The sequence below is a fragment of the Lathamus discolor genome, chromosome 9 (genome assembly GCF_037157495.1).
Source record: "Lathamus discolor isolate bLatDis1 chromosome 9, bLatDis1.hap1, whole genome shotgun sequence".
NCBI classification, from domain to species: Eukaryota; Metazoa; Chordata; class Aves; order Psittaciformes; family Psittacidae; genus Lathamus; species Lathamus discolor.
The window spans coordinates 4129839-4146972 of record NC_088892.1 but is presented as its reverse complement, the minus strand read 5'-3'; the positions used below and the strand labels follow the sequence as shown (position 1 = coordinate 4146972).

The window sequence follows — 17134 nt, the reverse complement described above, 5'->3', positions numbered from 1 at the left end:
GCAGAGTCAAAAGAGTCTATGAAAATCACTCACCTTTCTCCAGACTTCATTGTCTGCACAAGTCTGCACAGCAGGGAATTCATACCAGCATTACTCCATTGAAACCCAAATTAAAATCAGTAGCCAAAAGTAGGCTTTTCAGAGCAAACCCATTGCCTGGTTCTCACCACATTTCATATAGAGGGATGGTTTTCTTCTATGCACAAACCATTTCAGAGCCATCTCTCCCATGTCAGCTCACAGCGCCAGAAAGTGAGAGACTTCTGCGATGGCCATAGAGACTCTGGGGAGTCTCATTTCCAGAGAGACAGGGAAACAAAAAGCCACGAGACATTGGGAAGAATGGCTAATGACAGGAAAGTCAAAGAGGTAGATCCATCACATTAGCAGAGGGGCCTGTGAGGGCTCGTGAGGCAGGGGTAATGACAGCAGCCTTCCACAGTCTGGAGAGGACTGATTGTGAAAGCAGGGCAAAAGCAGTGTGTGACAAAGTGTCTGAAGGGCTGCAAGCCACAACTGTTACAGAGATGCTCAGTTTCAGGGATACTGCTACTGTCCTTCCCTAGGTTTTTCTGTGTCCTGAAGGGCTATCTGCCAGAACTGGAGATGTTTTGGGGTGAAAGTAAAGGTTCAGAAGGTTAGAGAAAAGACTTCTTGCACCAGTTTCTCTGGCATAGTGTTGCACTGACTGGTGCTGGATGAGTGATATAAGGGACGAGGTTTTCCCATCTTTCTACCTCAGAGGGTGCTTGTGCTAGCCCAGCCTGAGGGAAGGACTCCATGCTCCCCCGGCACCTTCCTGCTGGCTTTTCTGTCCAAGGAGGGTTAGAGAGAGAAAATGCATCCAGTCAGATGGATCCCCTAAACTCCTGGGGCCAAACGTGGGGTTTGTCCCCCCTAGATGCATGGTGTAATGCCAACTCCTTGCCCTGCCTCTGGGTCCCTGGGAGGCTCTCCAAACCCAGCATATCTCACAGTCCTGCCAAATCCAGGTGCGGGCCCAGATTACAACACCTCCCACGCAGAGCATTGTCACGTAACTGTCACCTCACCACCATCGTCCTTCCTGCCAGCCGACCCTTTGCATCCTCCAACTAATCACAGTGCCTTCCGATTTCCCACAGAACACAAATGGAGCCAAAGGTCCTTGCTGCTGATTGACCTCTCCAGTCCTCTCCCAGCTCTTCCGTGTTGGGCTTGCAGTGGAGATGCAAGAATCAAGAGGAGGAGAGGACCCTGCATATTCAGCACTTGACCCTGCTTTTTCCCAGGCAGAAACTCAAATGGGACCTCTCTAGGAGAGGATCATGACATCTCCCCAGGGCATTCCTAGCTATTGTGCCTCCTCTCCTCTACCCCAGGCTATGTGTGTTTGTAGTTACCAAATGCAAATCACATTTCCCACCCTCCTGGCTGAATCTCTCACTCCACAAGATCCCTCCCCTGTTTTTTTTTTTCTCACCAGCTAGTTTTGCAATGCTCTGTGGAGTTCACAGCCCCTCCGGGTTTCACTTCCCTCTGATCTAGGATGCATAATGAGGTGGCTATAGGGAAGGCGTTTAAGCAATCCTCCTCATTAAGTACCTGCATCACCTCTCCTGGACACAGGAACTGCAGCTATTTTGCAGCCTGGCAGCTGAAGATTCTCTTTTCCGAGGAATGCCGGAGATGAACCCCTGATTGCATGTTAAAAGAAAAAACTCAAGATAGCTTTTTGGCCTTGGGCAGCTGTGGTGGAAGCCTTGCAGCTGTGGCTTTACTGTCACTTTGGAAAGGCTAGACGTCAGCAGCCAGCTCAAGTCAACGGCACATTAACAACTGATAATGATGGTTAACTCACTTGGTTCATAGGCTTCACCTCTGAGCATTTCAGCTTCCACCTCCCAGGCTTGTCTCAAGCCACCTTTGACTCTTGACTCTTATTCACTGTTAATCCAGAAACCTGGAGCACATTAAGTGGAGGGGACAATGAAATGGAGGTTTGCAATAAAAGCTCATGAATTGATTCCGTGACCCAGCAGAGGCTATTAAAAATGATTGAATGAATATGGAAATGAGTAATCCTACAGCTGGACTTGGGGCTGAACGCGGCCAACCCCATTCAGTGCAAACCACAAACAAGCCAAGGCGCATGCAAGCAAACCAAAGCTGCCAGACTCTTAAGGTCATGGTGTGAGCTGAAGGAAGTTGCTCTTGGATTTCCATTTCATTTACCTGTCCTTGTGCTGTGGATTCTCCTCAGCACCTGTGTGTTTAGACTCATCCTTTCTCTCCAAAGACTGCCTGAACAGGAATCTCTTATCCCATGCAAGTGCTTGGCCACTTTCCATGCTAGGGGAAATGGGGGCTGTCAGAGCCGCCATCCCTGGTTCCCAAGTCCTTGCTGTTCCCACATGTACGCTTGGCTAGTCCAGCCCACATTCACAAGGATCTTAAAACAATCCTGGACTGCCTCAGTTTCCAGCCACCAGTACTGAAACCCAAGAAGCTGTATTCCTTGCTGCCTGAGGAAACCTGAGGAAGTGGGAGACAGAAACCTTCCAGCAAGTTTTCCATATAGGTACAATAGCTGAGGCTGAGCGATACCTGTAAGTAGAGGAAAACCTGGGCCAAGGAGCAGCAGAAGGGGTTAAAACTGAATCGGTCCCCTGCTGCAGTGTAAGGGCATGGACACAGGGCTTTATGCTGTCCTTACAGCCTTGCTTTCTCTGTGGCCAGCTGAGAAGGAGATAGAGAAAGGAGGTCATCCTAGGTAACATGCCATAGAGGGATAAGATATTTATTTATAAAACACACACCAGAATCCCACTTACATTAAGTATAGAGACAAAAGGTTCATTCTTATTTCACCAGTTGCATCCTCTCTCCAGGCCAGAGTGCCAGCACGCCTGGTATTAAGGGGGTGGAAGGAGTGGGCTGAAGACCTTAGCGGTCTAAACAAAAGGGCAGGATGGACAAGCCATGAGCATGCCACACACTGAGTAGGCTTCCACCTCCAACAGAAGCTCAGAGGGCACAAGCCTTGTTACTACAAGGCTGCTGGGCGCAGTTTTGCCATGCTGCCCTGCTTCAGCAGTCCCCAGGACCACTCCTGTCCCTAGATGTGTCTGCTATCTTCAGTTAGCACTGAGAGCAGCAGTAATCTCAATGCAGGTCATGGGGAGGATCAATGAGGTCTGTTTCCTGTTTCCTGAAGCAACAACTGGTCCTGTGTGTGTCAAGCCTGGTCTTCATTTCAGATGCTGCAAAGGGCACTGGACCAGTGTTTGCTCCTGAGGAGGAACAGTCAGTAGTATTGGGTGAGCCCAAAATGGAAACCTACCCCCATAGGAGTTGCCCATGACCCCCTCACCCAAAACAGCTTTCTTCCCCTGCAGCCTTCTCCCAGTGGACAACTCGCTACCCCCTTTTCCATCCATCACTCCTGGCTTTCAGGCCACTGTCAGAAGCCTCCTGCAAAGAGACAATGGCAGTCCAGACTCCCCATTCACCCCTGGAGAAAAGGGCCTGTGCATGTGGAGTGATAAATGGTTTGTCCCCAGCTGGAGACGGAGGGTTGGACACTCCTGATCAGCTGCAGGAGGGCAGCCCTTTGTCTTGCTCAGAGAGGTGGAGCAGAGGTTGGCCTCCGGCCTTAGGCTTCCTGGCATCTCTCAGGCTGAGGTCTTCCGTGGTAATGCTGGTGCACAGGCTTCCTGCATTCCCCCTTCTTGCCACAGCTCAGAGTATCCCTTGTGATTGGTGTTTGGTCTCCATCTGTATCATCTCCAGAGGATACCAGTGCAAGAGTCCTCCTACCTGCCACGACCCTTCTGGTGTTATTTACAGACGTATCTCTCCACCTTCCGCCGACACTTCTTGCACACCACGTAGCAGCACCAGTGATATTTACAGTGACATCTCTCCATCACCTCCTCCATGTAGGTGTTGTAGCCGCGGCCACAGCACATAAGGTTGCAACTGTCGCTGCCCATGGAGGTCTTGTTGCACTGCCTGCCAAAGGAGGATGCACAAGTGGGAGCTGAGGGAGCATGCCCATGGAGGGGTGCTGACCACAGCTATCTGCCCAGGCCTCCTCCCAGAGCTCTCTCGCCCATACCAGGAGGCAGTGAGATGCACAGGTCTGCTTGCATACTGGGGTTGATATCAGCTTGTGCTGCTGTGGCTGTGTTTGAGCAGCTGTGGCTGAGATTGGGCACACTCACTTGTGTATCATGCTGGAGGCAGGAACTCCCCATGGAGAAGGAAGGGTGAATGGCCAGGACCAGGAACTGCTGTTACTGCTAAGTCTAACAGGATTGTAAGCCGCAGCCATGAGGCAGCCCTTGCTCAACCTTCAGGTTTCCCCATCGCTCTAAAAACTCCACGCTGCCTGGCAGTCACTCCAGAAGGGAGACATTTGGGAAGCACCACAGACTCCAAGGGCTGCTGAACCGTTCTGGTTACTGGCAGACAGCACCCAAAGGTGCACAGGGAGAGGAGGCATTTCCCTTCCTGACCTCACAGTGGATATATCCTGTCCTGAAGAGTGGGCTGACAGACTTTCAGTGAGGGCTCTCCCTTTGCCTTTACACCTGCATAGCTCTGTAAGAATGACATCTGCCTTCCTACCCTCCCTGGGGCTTTGAGATGCAAAGAGTTCACAGCAGTCCCCATCTAATAGGGATTGCCCATCCACACCAGCTTCCCAGAGCATGATGATGGTACAGACACTAATGAAATTAAAGGCTGAGTTAGAGTATATTATTAGTTTCTTACCTATCCTGTGTCCCCAGAGACCCCAGGTGGAGATTCGGTGTGCAGTAGTCAGGAGAGTTGATGAGATAAACCAGATCCGTCTCTTCCATTGGCCTGACCTCCATTTCCTTGGGTATCAGCTGCTTCCTGGGCCCTATGAGCCGATGGGTCACCTTGATGGCTGCCAGGTACTTGGACTTGAGGTCAGAGGCTATTTCATCCAACTTTGCCAGTCCCTTCCAACAGGTCTTCACCGAGCAGGAGCCTGAAACACCATGGCATTTACACTTGGTATCCAGGGAGTCACTCAGCACCTGCAGAGGACAGGAAAACAGACTAATTTGCTTGTGCTTTCTCTTGGTGCCCACCCTACAGATTGATTTGCGGGAGCATCCATGGGAAGTTTCAAAAGCTCAGCTGCTTACTGCCACCTTTAAATGAATATAATGGGGCAATCAAGGACTAAGCCCTGCTTCATTCCATGTATGATAAAAACCTAACCCTTGGGGAACTCCCAGCTGGAGCTCGCAGAGGCGCTGGTGGCTTCCCTGGCCAACATGAGTGCAGGGCAGCCATGGAACGGGCATGCATGAAAGTGTGAAACCTTGCAGTTCCCTGTGGGGCTGGGGAGCCCAGCTGGAGCGGAGCAGGATGGGCCTCTGCTTCCCATGAGCAAATGGACAAATGTCTTGTGCTTGTTGTGGAGAGGGTGCAGGGATGTTTGGGGGGGTGGGTAGCAGTGGGGGGTGTCTCTGCAAACACATGTAACTGTTTTAACCAATTAGTTGCCTCCTGACTCTAAGGACAGCATCCCAACAGCCTGGCTGGAGTCTACTGCCTTACATTAGGCACCTCTGCCCCCCAGGCTTTGTAAGGTGCCTGAGCTGCAGCAATGGGGTGGACACACGGTACCCACCTGCCGACCCACTGCACTGTTATGCAGATTCATGGCCTTGAGCGCTTGTGTCCCCAGCTTGCTGGATTTTAAGGGACTGTCAGCAAAAGCGGCGCCGAGCTGGAGGCCATAGCTCAGGTTGTCCCCACAGCCACCCCATCTGAAGTCTGGCCCAGGGACCTCTGAGGGGACGGAGCCACAGGAGCAGAGAGGGAGCTCTCCCGAGGCACAGGCCCGGGCGATGGAGTGCGTGATGGTGGCAGCGGCCAGCGCGTAGACAAAGGCGGATTCCCGCGTTCCTGGGAAGAAGAGGGGGAGATGTCCTTCCTCCCTGCCCAGCCAACACTCCTCGCAAGGCAAATGAGGCTGGTTTCTTTCTTGCAACAGGATATACCCAAGTCCCAGTGTTTTTAATCTGTGATACCCGTTATATTACATATTATATTGTATTATATCCCCTGTCCTTCCCCCTCCCCCCCTTTTTTTTAAGCCTTCAGCAGCTTTTAGTTTGAAATGGAAGTTACTGCCTGTCAGATGACTTAACTTACACAAGATTAGCACCAGTGTATGGCAGTAAGTTTTCTCCAAAACTTGTATCTAAGGCAAAACTGACATCTATCAGCTGAACAGCAGTGCTGCCTGCCTGGACAGCTACATGGGGCAGAAACTGGAGTACCAACACAGCAGATGAAGGGTCCTTTACCTCTCAGCAGGTCAGGCCCAAAGCTGGGTGCTTGCTGGATGGAGGAGCAGTTCCACCTCATGTCTGCAAAGGTCTTCTGGCAGCTGCTCTTGGTGTGGCGGGCAGCCTGGACGATGCTGGGCATGACCTCCAGGTTCCTGCGGCACATCTGGAGCTGGTCGGGCACCAGCCCGGCGAGCAGCCTGCAGTGGTGGCTTTCATTCCAGGCCACCCCGCTGCTGCTCTCAGTCAGCCCGCTGTGGGGAGAGGATGGGTGTCAGTGGGGTGCGGGGGACCATGGGGCACCCAGCTGGAGAAGGAGAGCCCCAAAGGGGAGGGTAGCAGGAGGGGGGTATCCCCTTTGGGGTTACTACTCACAGCCACTGGATGGCCGCGGAGAGCCCCAGCTGGCAGAGCAGCGCGGCGGCGGCGGTGGCACGGCGGCCCATAGCCGGGACCGGGGCCGGGACCGGGGCCGGGGCTGGGACCAGGGCTGGAGCCGCCGCCCTCTTTTATAGCCGCGGGCTGCGCGGTCCTGCCCCCCGGGGAGGAGAACAAAGGCGGTTTCGGCCCCATTCACAGCGGGCTGGGGCCGGGGAGTGGTGGTGGGGTTCAGTTGTTACTAGCAGCGCCTGCGAAGTGATGCGGAGGTGATGGGGAGCTAGAGCTAAGCACTACCAAGTGCTCAGGTGCTGCATATCCCTCTGTGCCCTCCACCCCCCAGGCTAGAGATGCTGCACACAACAGGCCCCCATATTCTCACCTTTGGCATCTTCAGGAGAGCCACTGGGTCACAAAGCAAACACACGTATCTGCTCAGCATGTAACAGCTCATCTATGTAACAGGCTGGCAGGAATCACAAAGGGAGAACATTAGTAAGGGACAGAAGGGTTTGGCACAGGCTGATTGTAATTTCTGCTTATTTTCTCTGCAAGAAGCTTTAAAAAATACATTTCCTTGACCCAGAAAGAGTGAAAGTCTCAGCTGTCTGCCTCCTCTGTCTCCGGAGCCCAAGGACAGCCAGGGTTCTGCAATAACCAAGACTCCAGATGTACACATGTCAGTCAAGGGTGTGGACGCTTCTCACCAGTCTGGAGCAGACCCAGCCGAAGGCCGTGCTGGGACTGAATGTGGGGAAATCCTGCCCCTAGACACCAACTTCACAGCTTCAGCCCCTTTTCTTGCACAAAAACCATCTTGCTGAGCCGTGCACAGTCAGGGCATCCGCAGCTGCTGGGTTTTCATAACTGCAGAGGAAGAGGGTGAGCAGAAAGAGACATGTGGAAGGGCTCTCAGCACACAGCACACAAGCACATTTTAGAGTGATTGTGTTAAAGTAACCTCTCTCCTGCTGCAGGAAGGTGCTGGGCTGCAGGGCCAGGGCTCCCTCCACCACAGTCCAGTCCACATCCCTGCCGCTCAAACTTGAGAAACGGCCCTAAACACAACACACCCATTAGAAAACATCTGGTATGAGCAGGATCTAACTCAGCATGGGGCTGTCTTTAGCTTGTCAGCACTTCCCACCCCGCTCTATAGTTGGCATTAGGCTTTCTGTTGCCTCCAGCACCCCAAAGTGCATGGGGGCAGGAGGGACAGCTAAAGAAAGGACTTGGCTTTGACTCTGTTACTGCGCTTTGCAGGTCAGCACTAAGCGCTGATGTTTACTGCTAATTCCAGGTTCCTGAAAACAGCATAACCAACTTCCACAGCAGTTTGCCTCTCCAGGCCAAGAAAATGAGTTCAAGTCCACTGGCTATCTTACAGACAGCCCAAAAGGGGAGTTTGCCTGGTGCTGTGAGCAAACTGATGTGTGCGCGTCCATCAGCCAGCACTGGGCATGGGTATCAGCTACAGAAAAGCCTGTTTCATTGCAGGGACCCTCTTACAGCTGGCAGAGGTGATGCCTCTGGTGCCTGCTTGGACAGGAGCTGGCCTGGTGTAGTATTCCCATGGCTTGCACATGCTTGTCACGAGGTGTATTTTACTGAATCTTTCCATTCTGTAAGAAGAAAACCAAAAGTACAACCTCGCTGCTGTGAAGCCCTTCAGGAACCAGTTAGGCTGATGCTCTCCCGCAGTGGAAGGTGTCATTTGAGAGACAAATGCAGCTGACACTATCTTCTTTTGGAAGCAGTTGTAGGTTGAAGACCTCTACTTAGGGCTTTCACTTTCTCCCTCACTGTGTGACTTCCCCTCTCACTAGAAGGTGCTTTCCCTTTCCAGGACATAACTGGGTGGTTCGTTAGCATCCCCTCATGACCTCCTTTTGACTTGCTGTCATGTGCACTAAAACTAGGACATGCAGTTTGAATTGTTGACCTTCCCGAACTACTCCGTTGGGATGAAAAGGCCAAGGTGCATTGTGCTGGAGCAATGGCCCATGAGGAAGGGTCCTGCTAGGAAAGCAATGAGGTCACTCCCAAATCCCAAGCAGAGTTACAAGGGGCTTAATTAAAGGACAGGGAGAAAAGAAAGAGATGTGTCCCTGGAATTGCCTGGCTCTGATCTCATTAACCTCCCTCTCCCTAATGCCTGTGGACTGACACCAAAGGGTCTAAAGTCATGGCAAGCTGAGGAATGATTTTTCATCAAGAGTAAGAAAGACACAGGATAAAAGCAAATTTGCTGACCTGCTCATCAGGGCACACAGCTGGGATGCCTCCGCAGAGGGCGTGTGGAGGCCAACAGCCACCGTCCATGGATCTCTGTTTCAGAGTGCTCTGAGCAGGAGCCTGCCTGGCTCTGGACACAGAATCACAGAATCACAGAATCCCAAGGGTTGGAAGGGACCTAAAAAGATCATCTAGTCCAACCCCCCTGCAAGAGCAGGGTAACCTACAGTACATCACACAGGAACTTGTCCAGGCGGGCCTTGAATATCTCCAGTGTAGGAGACTCCACAACCCCCCTGGGCAACCTGTTCCAGTGCTCTGTCACTCTTACAGTAAAGAAGTTCTTCCTGATGTTAATGTGGAACTTCCTATGCTCCAGTTTACACCCATTGCCCCTTGTCCTATCACTGGATATCACTGAAAAAAGCCTAGCTCCATCATCCTGACACCTACCCTTTACATATTTGTAAACATTGATGAGGTCACCCCTCAGTCTCCTCCAAGCTAAAGAGACCCAGCTCCCTCAGCCTCTCCTCATAAGGGAGATGTTCCACTCCCTTAATCATCTTTGTGGCTCTGCGCTGGACTCCTTCAAGCAATTCCCTGTCCTTCTTGAACAGAGGGGCCCAGAACTGGACGCAATATTCCAGATGCGGCCTCACCAAGGCTGAGTAGAGGGGGAGGAGAACCTCTCTTGACCTACTAACCACTCCCTTTCTAATGCACCCTAAGATGCCATTTGCCTTCTTGGCCACAAGAGCACATTGCTGGCTCATGGTCATCCTCCTATCCACCAGGACCCCCAGGTCCCTTTCCCCTTCACTACTTTCCAGCAGGTCACCCCCCAACCTGTACTGGTACATGGGGTTGTTCTTCCCCAGATGCAAGACTCTACACTTGCCCTTGTTAAATTTCATCAAGTTTCTCCCCGCCCAACTCTCCAGCCTGTCCAGGTCTCGCTGAAGGGCAGCACAGTCCTCTGGTGTGTCAGCCACTCCTCCCAGTTTTGTGTCATCAGCAAACTTGCTGAGGGTGCACTCAGTTCCCTCATCCAGGTCATTGATGAAAATATTAAACAGTGCCGGTCCCAGCACCGACCCCTGAGGAACTCCACTAGTCACAGACCTCCAGCTAGATTCTGCGCCATTGACCACAACTCTCTGCCTTCTTCCTTTCAACCAGTTCTCGATCCACCTCACTACTTGATCGTCAAGCCCACACTTCCTTAGCTTATCTATGAGGATGCTGTGGGAGACAGTATCAAATGCCTTACTGAAATCAAGAAAAACTACATCTACCGCTCTACCATCATCCCTCCACCTAGTCACTTCCTCATAGAAGGCTATAAGGTTGGTCATACATGACTTCCCCCTCATAAAACCATGTTGGCTGTTCTTCATGACCCCCTCATCCTTGATATGCCTAGTGATGGAGTCAAGAATAAGTTGTTCCATCATCTTTCCAGGGATGGAGGTACCTCACGGGCTGCACTGCCACCGGTGGAATGTTGGCGCTGTTTGCTGGGACTCTCTGGTTTAGGGCAAGAGGGGCCTTTTTCACTGCAACCAATGCGTAGAAGATTATCCCTGAGTATTTCAGGGTGGGAAATGCTCTCCTTGCAGCAGAAAGCAAAGTCCCTGCTGGAGAGATCAAGGCGTAATGCAAATCTATATTCCCTGAACACCAAATCTTGTGTTTTCATTTGTCTCCACAATGAGGACTAAACTGATTAAAATAATAACAGTCTGCCTACTTTTAGGGGCCAAGGTAGCAATGAACATGCCCTATCCTGTAGCACATGCTGCTCCGAACCACTGCCGACCAAGCATCAGGTACAGCAGACTCCTCCAGCCCCTGTGGGACACCAGGGCAGGTCCTGCCCTACTCCTGCCTTCTCCAGACCTGATTATTGCCCTGTGGAGGAAGATGTAAGGGCAACTCAGACACTAGCTAGTGCAGCTTGTGATCCCCAGCTGTGGGATGTGGAACTCACAGCCTGCAGGAGGTGGAGCACAGGCAGACTCCATCCATCCATCCACAGGGCATCCATCCTGGGGAGCCACTAGAGCATCTTTCACTCTCTAGACTTCCTTACAGTCCCAGACACAATTCAAGCACCCTGACTGTTTCCAGAATGCAATTTCCTTTTCTTTTATGTCACCAATAGGTGATGCCCATGAAACAACTCTCAGAGAACTGCACTTGGCCTCAAAGTACCTGTGATAAAATCCACAAATCAGCCTGAGCCACAAGTGCGTGCGAGGGGTTGGAGCTGCATTGTGCCATATGGAAAGAGCCGGGCAGAACTGACAGGGAAGGGTCTCACCACTTCCCAGCTCACATACATGTTCTGCTGGAAAGACCCAGTGCACACAGCAGCCCTGAGCTTTGAGACAGCCCCAGTGCATGCTCCAAGGGCCAGAACCAAGCAGCCCTGGAGAACAGGAGACAATTTGCTCAGTTTTCTGAAAGCCCAGCTCAGCTGCTCCCTCCTCAGCCCAAAGTCTCCTCCAACCATTCCTGCTGTTCACGCAAGCTGATGTTTGTTTTGCTCCAGTGGTACCTGAGGCTTGGTACTGCTGTCCTATGTAAGATCAAACTCTCTCTGGCTCCAGTCCAAGGTGTCATGTGGCAGAGATGAACCTGATCTCTGAATCTGGTCTGCTTCTTCCCGGGGCACTGCAATGAGAGAAAGTCCCTGTTAAGTCCCTGGATTTTGCTTATACACATCACAGGACCCCAAAGGTGGAGGTAGAAAACCCTGATAAAGCAGCACCTGCTGCTGGGGCCTGATGTTGGTGCTGTATGGGACAAGGTGACAGCACCTTGGGGCCCTGGCGTATGACTGACGGCTCATTGCTGCAAGACTCCATAGGTAAAGCTGATGTTCTTTGCCATGAGGTGAGAAACTGAAGTCAGACTGGTCTCACCACAGCGATACAGTTCAGCTTTCACCTTTCTCGAGCCAGTTTGGCCCTGCTGGTACTCACTGTGCGCTGGAAGCCCCTGGTATTTGTTCGAAATCTCACCTTCTTCTCTTACCTTGACATGAAAACAGATACGGTGCCCACACTTCTCCTCGCACTAAGCCCAAGTGCTCCTTTCACTCTAAACCCAAGGATTTTGCTGTTATGAAATCATATTCTCTGTAAGTTCCTTTTTCACCCTTGGGGAATGGGGAAATGCTTCAGGCCCTGAGGGGGACATTGCGGGGAAATCTGAACAGCTTCTGGGGGATTAGGAATTTTCTGACCAGGAAAAACTGATTTTGTCAGTGCTGGGAGGTGCCTGGGTGCTTTCTTGGGCATCATGTGCTCAGCAGGCAGAGGGAGGGCCGTGGCCCGCAAAGCAAAGGTAACTGAGTGCTGGGCATGTCTAAACAGACATTCCTTCTTCAGAGCCCAGCAGGAGGGACACAGGGACTCCCAGTCCCTCGCAGGTAGTCATTTTGCCCTGGAATCCTCTGCAGCAGGTATCCTGCATCCACCCTGCTGGGAAGGGCTGCTTTGCTGGTTGTTGCTCCAGAGTGTCCCACTGCCACATGTGTGCTGAGGGATGAGGAGGGCTCAGTGGGAATGCAGGAGATGCTAATCCTTCTGGGAGGATTTCTAATGTTATCTCATCAGCTGCGTGAAGCAGCCCCCACACAGCCCAAGAAGTGACCATCAGCACAACTAAACCATACACCAGAGGATTTCAGACAAGAGGGTCAGCAGGCCCCTAATCTCTCCTGAGAGATGCTAAAAGGTGGGCAGAGTGCAAACCCACCCGTGTGCAGGCGGTGGGGAGGAAGGTCTAGGGTTGCTGTACAGGCAAAGATGCTTTCCAGCGGGGTGGCCCCAGCAGATGCTGGTTCCTGGGGCTGTTTGTCCCTAGGACAAGACTTTGCATCCCGATGTGGAACACCCTCCCTCCCTGCTGGCTGTACGTGCTGTGGCACTCACAGCATCAGCACCCTCTCTGGTTGGTACTGGCTAGGCATTGGCAGATGGACATTAGGGATGTCTGACACCTGTACAGGACATGGAGCATTGTCCTACCATTGCCCAAGCTGTTCAAACGCAGGTCTGAGTGGTCTTAGAGCTTCCAAACCAATACGGACCCGTCCCCTGCACAAGGGGCTGACCTCTTCTCTGCTCTGCGGTGTCAGGGTTAGAAAGGAGAGGGGATATTGCCACCTTCTGGCCAGTGGTTTTGCTTTTAAGGGCCACCATCTTCCATCCTGGTCCCTGGAGAACCTGGTTTCACCATGCTCCTGCGGGTGTTGCTGCTGGCAAGTCTCACTTTGCAGCAAGACACTTTTTTTCCCTATTAAGCACTCCTCCAGGTGTGGATGGCATCTTACTCTGGGACCTGGAGGATATCAAATGGGTTGCCACAGCCAGTACACAGTGGGGTTGGAAGGCAGCTGGAAATGCAAGAGCATCTGGGTTCTGAGGGGTTTGGGAGAAGCCGTGAGTAACAGGAAAAGCTGCTGGAGAGCAGGAATGTGGAGACAAAGCACACTAGGACAGCCTGGAGGCATTTCATAGCTTTGCAGGTGCTGGAGCCATGATCAGCACTGGGGCAAAGGGGCTCAGAACCATCCCCTTCCTTTGGAATGTGAGGTCATTGTGGGAGCTGGGTAAGGGCACAAGTAGGGAACAGTGTCCTGTGACTTCTGACATCCTCAAGCTGCCTCCTATGAAAGGTGATTTTTACCAATCCTCCTTCACAGAAAAGTTTTGCAATGACTGAGTAGTAGGAAAGAAAAAAAAAAAAAAAAAGCCTTCCTTTTAAAGCCAAAGTAATGCTTCATTTGGTGTCAGTTCCTCTTCTTAGCTCAATCCTTGAAACAACTGTAGGGTAAGTGCTAAAAATACCCCTTCCCCTTCCCTCTGTTGGGGAAGCAGGAGGGCAGGAGGGGATTCCCAGCCTAGGTAAAGGCTTCCCTTCCTCAGCCTGCCCAAGCCACCATGGGGAGAAAGTGCAGCCGTGCTGATGGAGCTTCATCTGCGGGTGCTGAGCAGAGGGAAAAGCAAGGGGAGTAGGCGAGGAGCAGGGGGGAGTGCTGGAAAACTTCACCCCCAAACTGCCTGACTGGTGCTGGCTGCCCTGGGGACACAGCCAAGAGGGGAATGCTCAAGGGGGAGCTCACAGCAGGGCAAGGAGACCTCCTGCCCCTGCACATAGAGCTTGCTCCTGTGACTAAGCTGGTTATTGAAGGAACATCAAATAGTTGTCCTGGATGGCCAAAGTTTCATGTCCCCCATTACGGGGTCTTGGACAGGGGCCAATGAAACCCCCCATAAATGGTTTGTTACCCACATAAGCACACAGGGATCCCTCCCCACGTACCATCCCAGCTTGCGACAGCTTGTAGCTTCCTTCTGCATAAGGTCCTTCCAGGGGTTCCCCTGCCATCAGAGTGCCCTGTGTTCCCTCAAGCCCCTGGTGAGCTCAGTGCTCCCCCACCCCATGATCACCTACCTCATGAGGAGCCACATCCTTTTGCCTGGGAAGCCGAGACAGCGCCGGGTCATGGTGACGCAGGTGGCGGTGGCACGCTGTCATGTGGCACCGACGTCTCTCCGAGGAGGCAGGGTGTGCTCCCTGGCCAGCTCCTGCCACGTCCCAGAGGTTGTGGATGAGATCCCTGCTTCAGAAAGGTGCCTGGGAGCATCCCAACCCCTCTGGAGGTGGGGGATGCTGGTGTGGGTCACCCCTGGTACCTTTGCCCTGCAGCAAAGGATTGCTTTCCTTTAGTGGAACCATCCTCTTTCCTCTTTCTGATGTAGTGGTGGAGTCAGTGACCTCACCACGGGATGGATACTGAGAAGCAGCCTGGGGGTGGTGGGGACCTGCAAGGGCTTGCTCCTGCCAGCTGATCTTCTCCAGAGCCACTTACACATGATGTTGCCTTCCAGCTTCACTATGGCCATCCAGTGCCCCACAGCTGGAACCAGGGACCATGGGTCTGCTTGTGGGTTCAAGCTGTACGAGACAGATGGTGATGCTTCGTGTGCTGCTGGCAGCGCTGACAGTGTCCAATGGCAGGCAGCATGCCCTATCTCCAGCGCCCCCGGGCAGCAGGGCTGGGAGACCCAGCTGCAGAACATCTGTCCACATCTGCACCCCCCCACAGCAGCCTGGGACAGCCCAGGCAAGCGGTGCTGCAGAAGGCAATACAGGACTTTGTACGGCACGGAAGATGCTGGGAGCTGCCTTCCCCATCTGGCCCCTGCCAGTCTCCTTTGGCTGAAGGCCTGTGGTGCTGGAGGGCTGGTGGCAGGTCCCAGCCTGGCCAGAACCCCACCAGAGAGGAAGAAAGTGTCATGAATAACATGCCCGACCTCACTAACTGGGCTAGAAATAGCTGCCAGGGGAGTTTTGTTGAGTCACGTAGCAGAGGCTGTGGCAGTGAGTGATAATGGAAAGCAGCGGTGGCTCAGCCCTACAGAAAGGAAGGACATAGGGGGTGATGTCCCAGAGGTGACACATTGGGACAAGCCACTGCCACCAGCCTCCTGTCCCATCTCAAAGCTGCAGAGCAACAGCTTCATTAGCCAGGAACACGTAAAAGGCACTCTGCTGTGGGTAGCCAAGCTGTGGTTAAGAGGACAGTGGTTTATGAGATCAGCCGCATTTGGGAACACGTATTGCAGCAATATCAGCAAAAAAATGAAACAATACTTTGAGGAGCTGTTCTGCTGTGTCTGTGCATGGAATTGGACTTACCTGAGCTCTTTGGTTGGTGAAACTGAGGGCAGGAGCTGCTGGGCAGGAGGGAAACAGCATTCTCTGCTACAGTGGTTTCATGCCCTGCAACAACACAAGCACATTATCTTGCATTATCTTATAAGAGAGTTGGGTGGTTTTAGGCTATCCTCTGCTCCTTCTAAACACAGAGGGTGAGAAGTGCTCTCCTTGCTTGAGGAGCAATACCTACCAACTAGGAACCCGGAAATTCTTCAGCTCTTGAAGCAGATGAAGCTCCAGCTCTCATCTCCATGGAAAGAAAGGGGGAAAGGAAAAAAAGTGCCCTTGAAGTGAAGTCAGTTGCAGACAAGGTAATTTCCACATGAGTTAGCAGAACAACTGGCTGGAAATTTTTGATAAAATCTGTTTTTTTTCCGTGAAAATGCAGATCCAGTGAAATGTGGAGGCTTTCCACTGGAAAGAATGAGTTTGGCTGGATTTCTCAACTAGTGTTCACTAGAAAATTTGTAAACGGTCACAATATTTTAACCACCACTGATGCTTTTTTCAGACCAGAATTTATAGCCCTCCTGCCTTACAGCTGTACATGACAGTGCATCATTTTTGGCATCATCTCTTTATTTGTTTGAACTTCAATATTCTACAGATCTTTTGCCCTCACTTTAGATCAAGAAAAAGCTTGAGATGCCAAGACATCCCCAGGATAAGGAAACCATTTCCTGTAAACCACGGGAAGCTCAGCCTGAGGAGCAGTGCTGAACGCAACACATACCCCCTGTACCACCAGCCAGGACCACAGCCGGGTCTCTCTTGACCTCGTGGGTAACTTGTGATGGTTTCTGCTGATGCAAGTGCAGGGGCAGGGTCTAGGCCAGCCTGGTCACATCTCGTTGTCCCCTCTGCCAGGACAAGCCCTGGGTGCTCACCCTGTGCCCTGCTCCTGGCCAAGCTGGAAGCATGCCACTTTTCCTGGCGCTGGGAGAAGGGGACATTGCCCTTGGAGCTGACGTAGATTCACTTCTTGCAGTACCTGCGAGATCACGAACTGGAATCGTGTTTTTCTTTGAATTGGGAAAGCACATGGACATCAATAAAGATAACAACCCAGCATACCATTTCCTTGGCTCAGTTCCTGTACTGTCGGAACCCTTCTTTGGCCTTGGGGGCTGTCCAGGTTTTCTTGTCAAAAGAAGCTTACCTCCCCTTCCCTTGCACTCTGACAGCCTCCCTGTCCCTTAGCAAGGCCAGCTTCTCTCTTCCACCTCTCTTTCCCTAAACCTCGTGTATCTCTGGGAGCCTTCCCTGCAGGGTAAAACCAGTACCAGGATGCTTTCTCCTATTTTTAGTATGTGCTTTAGCAGATGCTCTAAAACCTGGAGAAAACTTTAGGCACCAGCAGCCCACTGTCCCTTCATGGGTCAGCCATCAGCTGCTGCTGCTCTGCAGGGACACAGCACAGCCTTGTGTCAACAGCGCTGAACAAACACGGCTCTGGAGCGATTGGG

The 17134-nt window shown here is 52.2% G+C and overlaps 1 protein-coding gene across 4 annotated transcripts; it reads right to left on the bottom strand.

The window, feature by feature from the left end:
* Positions 1 to 1212: 1212 nt before the first annotated feature.
* Positions 1213 to 14544, bottom strand: LOC136019291 (protein Wnt-11b-like). 4 transcript variants are annotated; one of them, XM_065689330.1, is made up of 8 exons: positions 14400 to 14544; positions 11494 to 11609; positions 7078 to 7343; positions 6693 to 6946; positions 6336 to 6571; positions 5654 to 5931; positions 4759 to 5051; positions 1213 to 3993 (listed from the first exon to the last, which is right to left on the bottom strand). In XM_065689330.1, the coding sequence occupies exons 4-8, from the start codon at positions 6761 to 6763 to the stop codon at positions 3819 to 3821; spliced, it is 1053 nt and encodes a 350-aa protein (XP_065545402.1). In that variant the 5' UTR covers positions 6764 to 6946; positions 7078 to 7343; positions 11494 to 11609; positions 14400 to 14544; the 3' UTR covers positions 1213 to 3818. The 4 variants fall into 4 exon arrangements, with proteins under 4 accessions (XP_065545402.1, XP_065545403.1, XP_065545401.1 ...); XM_065689331.1 differs by lacking the exons at positions 11494 to 11609; positions 14400 to 14544 and adding an exon at positions 7403 to 8025 and having other exon boundaries at positions 7078 to 7161; XM_065689329.1 differs by lacking the exons at positions 11494 to 11609; positions 14400 to 14544 and adding an exon at positions 7657 to 8025 and having other exon boundaries at positions 7078 to 7562.
* Between the last annotated feature and the right edge of the window lie 2590 nt (positions 14545 to 17134).

Excerpts from the sequence above, each read along its gene's own strand:
- LOC136019291 (XM_065689330.1), bottom strand. The coding sequence starts at position 6,763 with ATGGGCCGCCGTGCCACCGCCGCCGCCGCGCTGCTCTGCCAGCTGGGG. Across the intron at positions 6,572-6,692 it reads TCCGCGGCCATCCAGTGGCT|CGGGCTGACTGAGAGCAGCA; the intron begins GTGAGTAGTAAC and ends CTCTCCCCACAG. Across the intron at positions 3,994-4,758 it reads TCTCTGGGGACACAGGATAG|GCAGTGCAACAAGACCTCCA; the intron begins GTAAGAAACTAA and ends CTCCTTTGGCAG.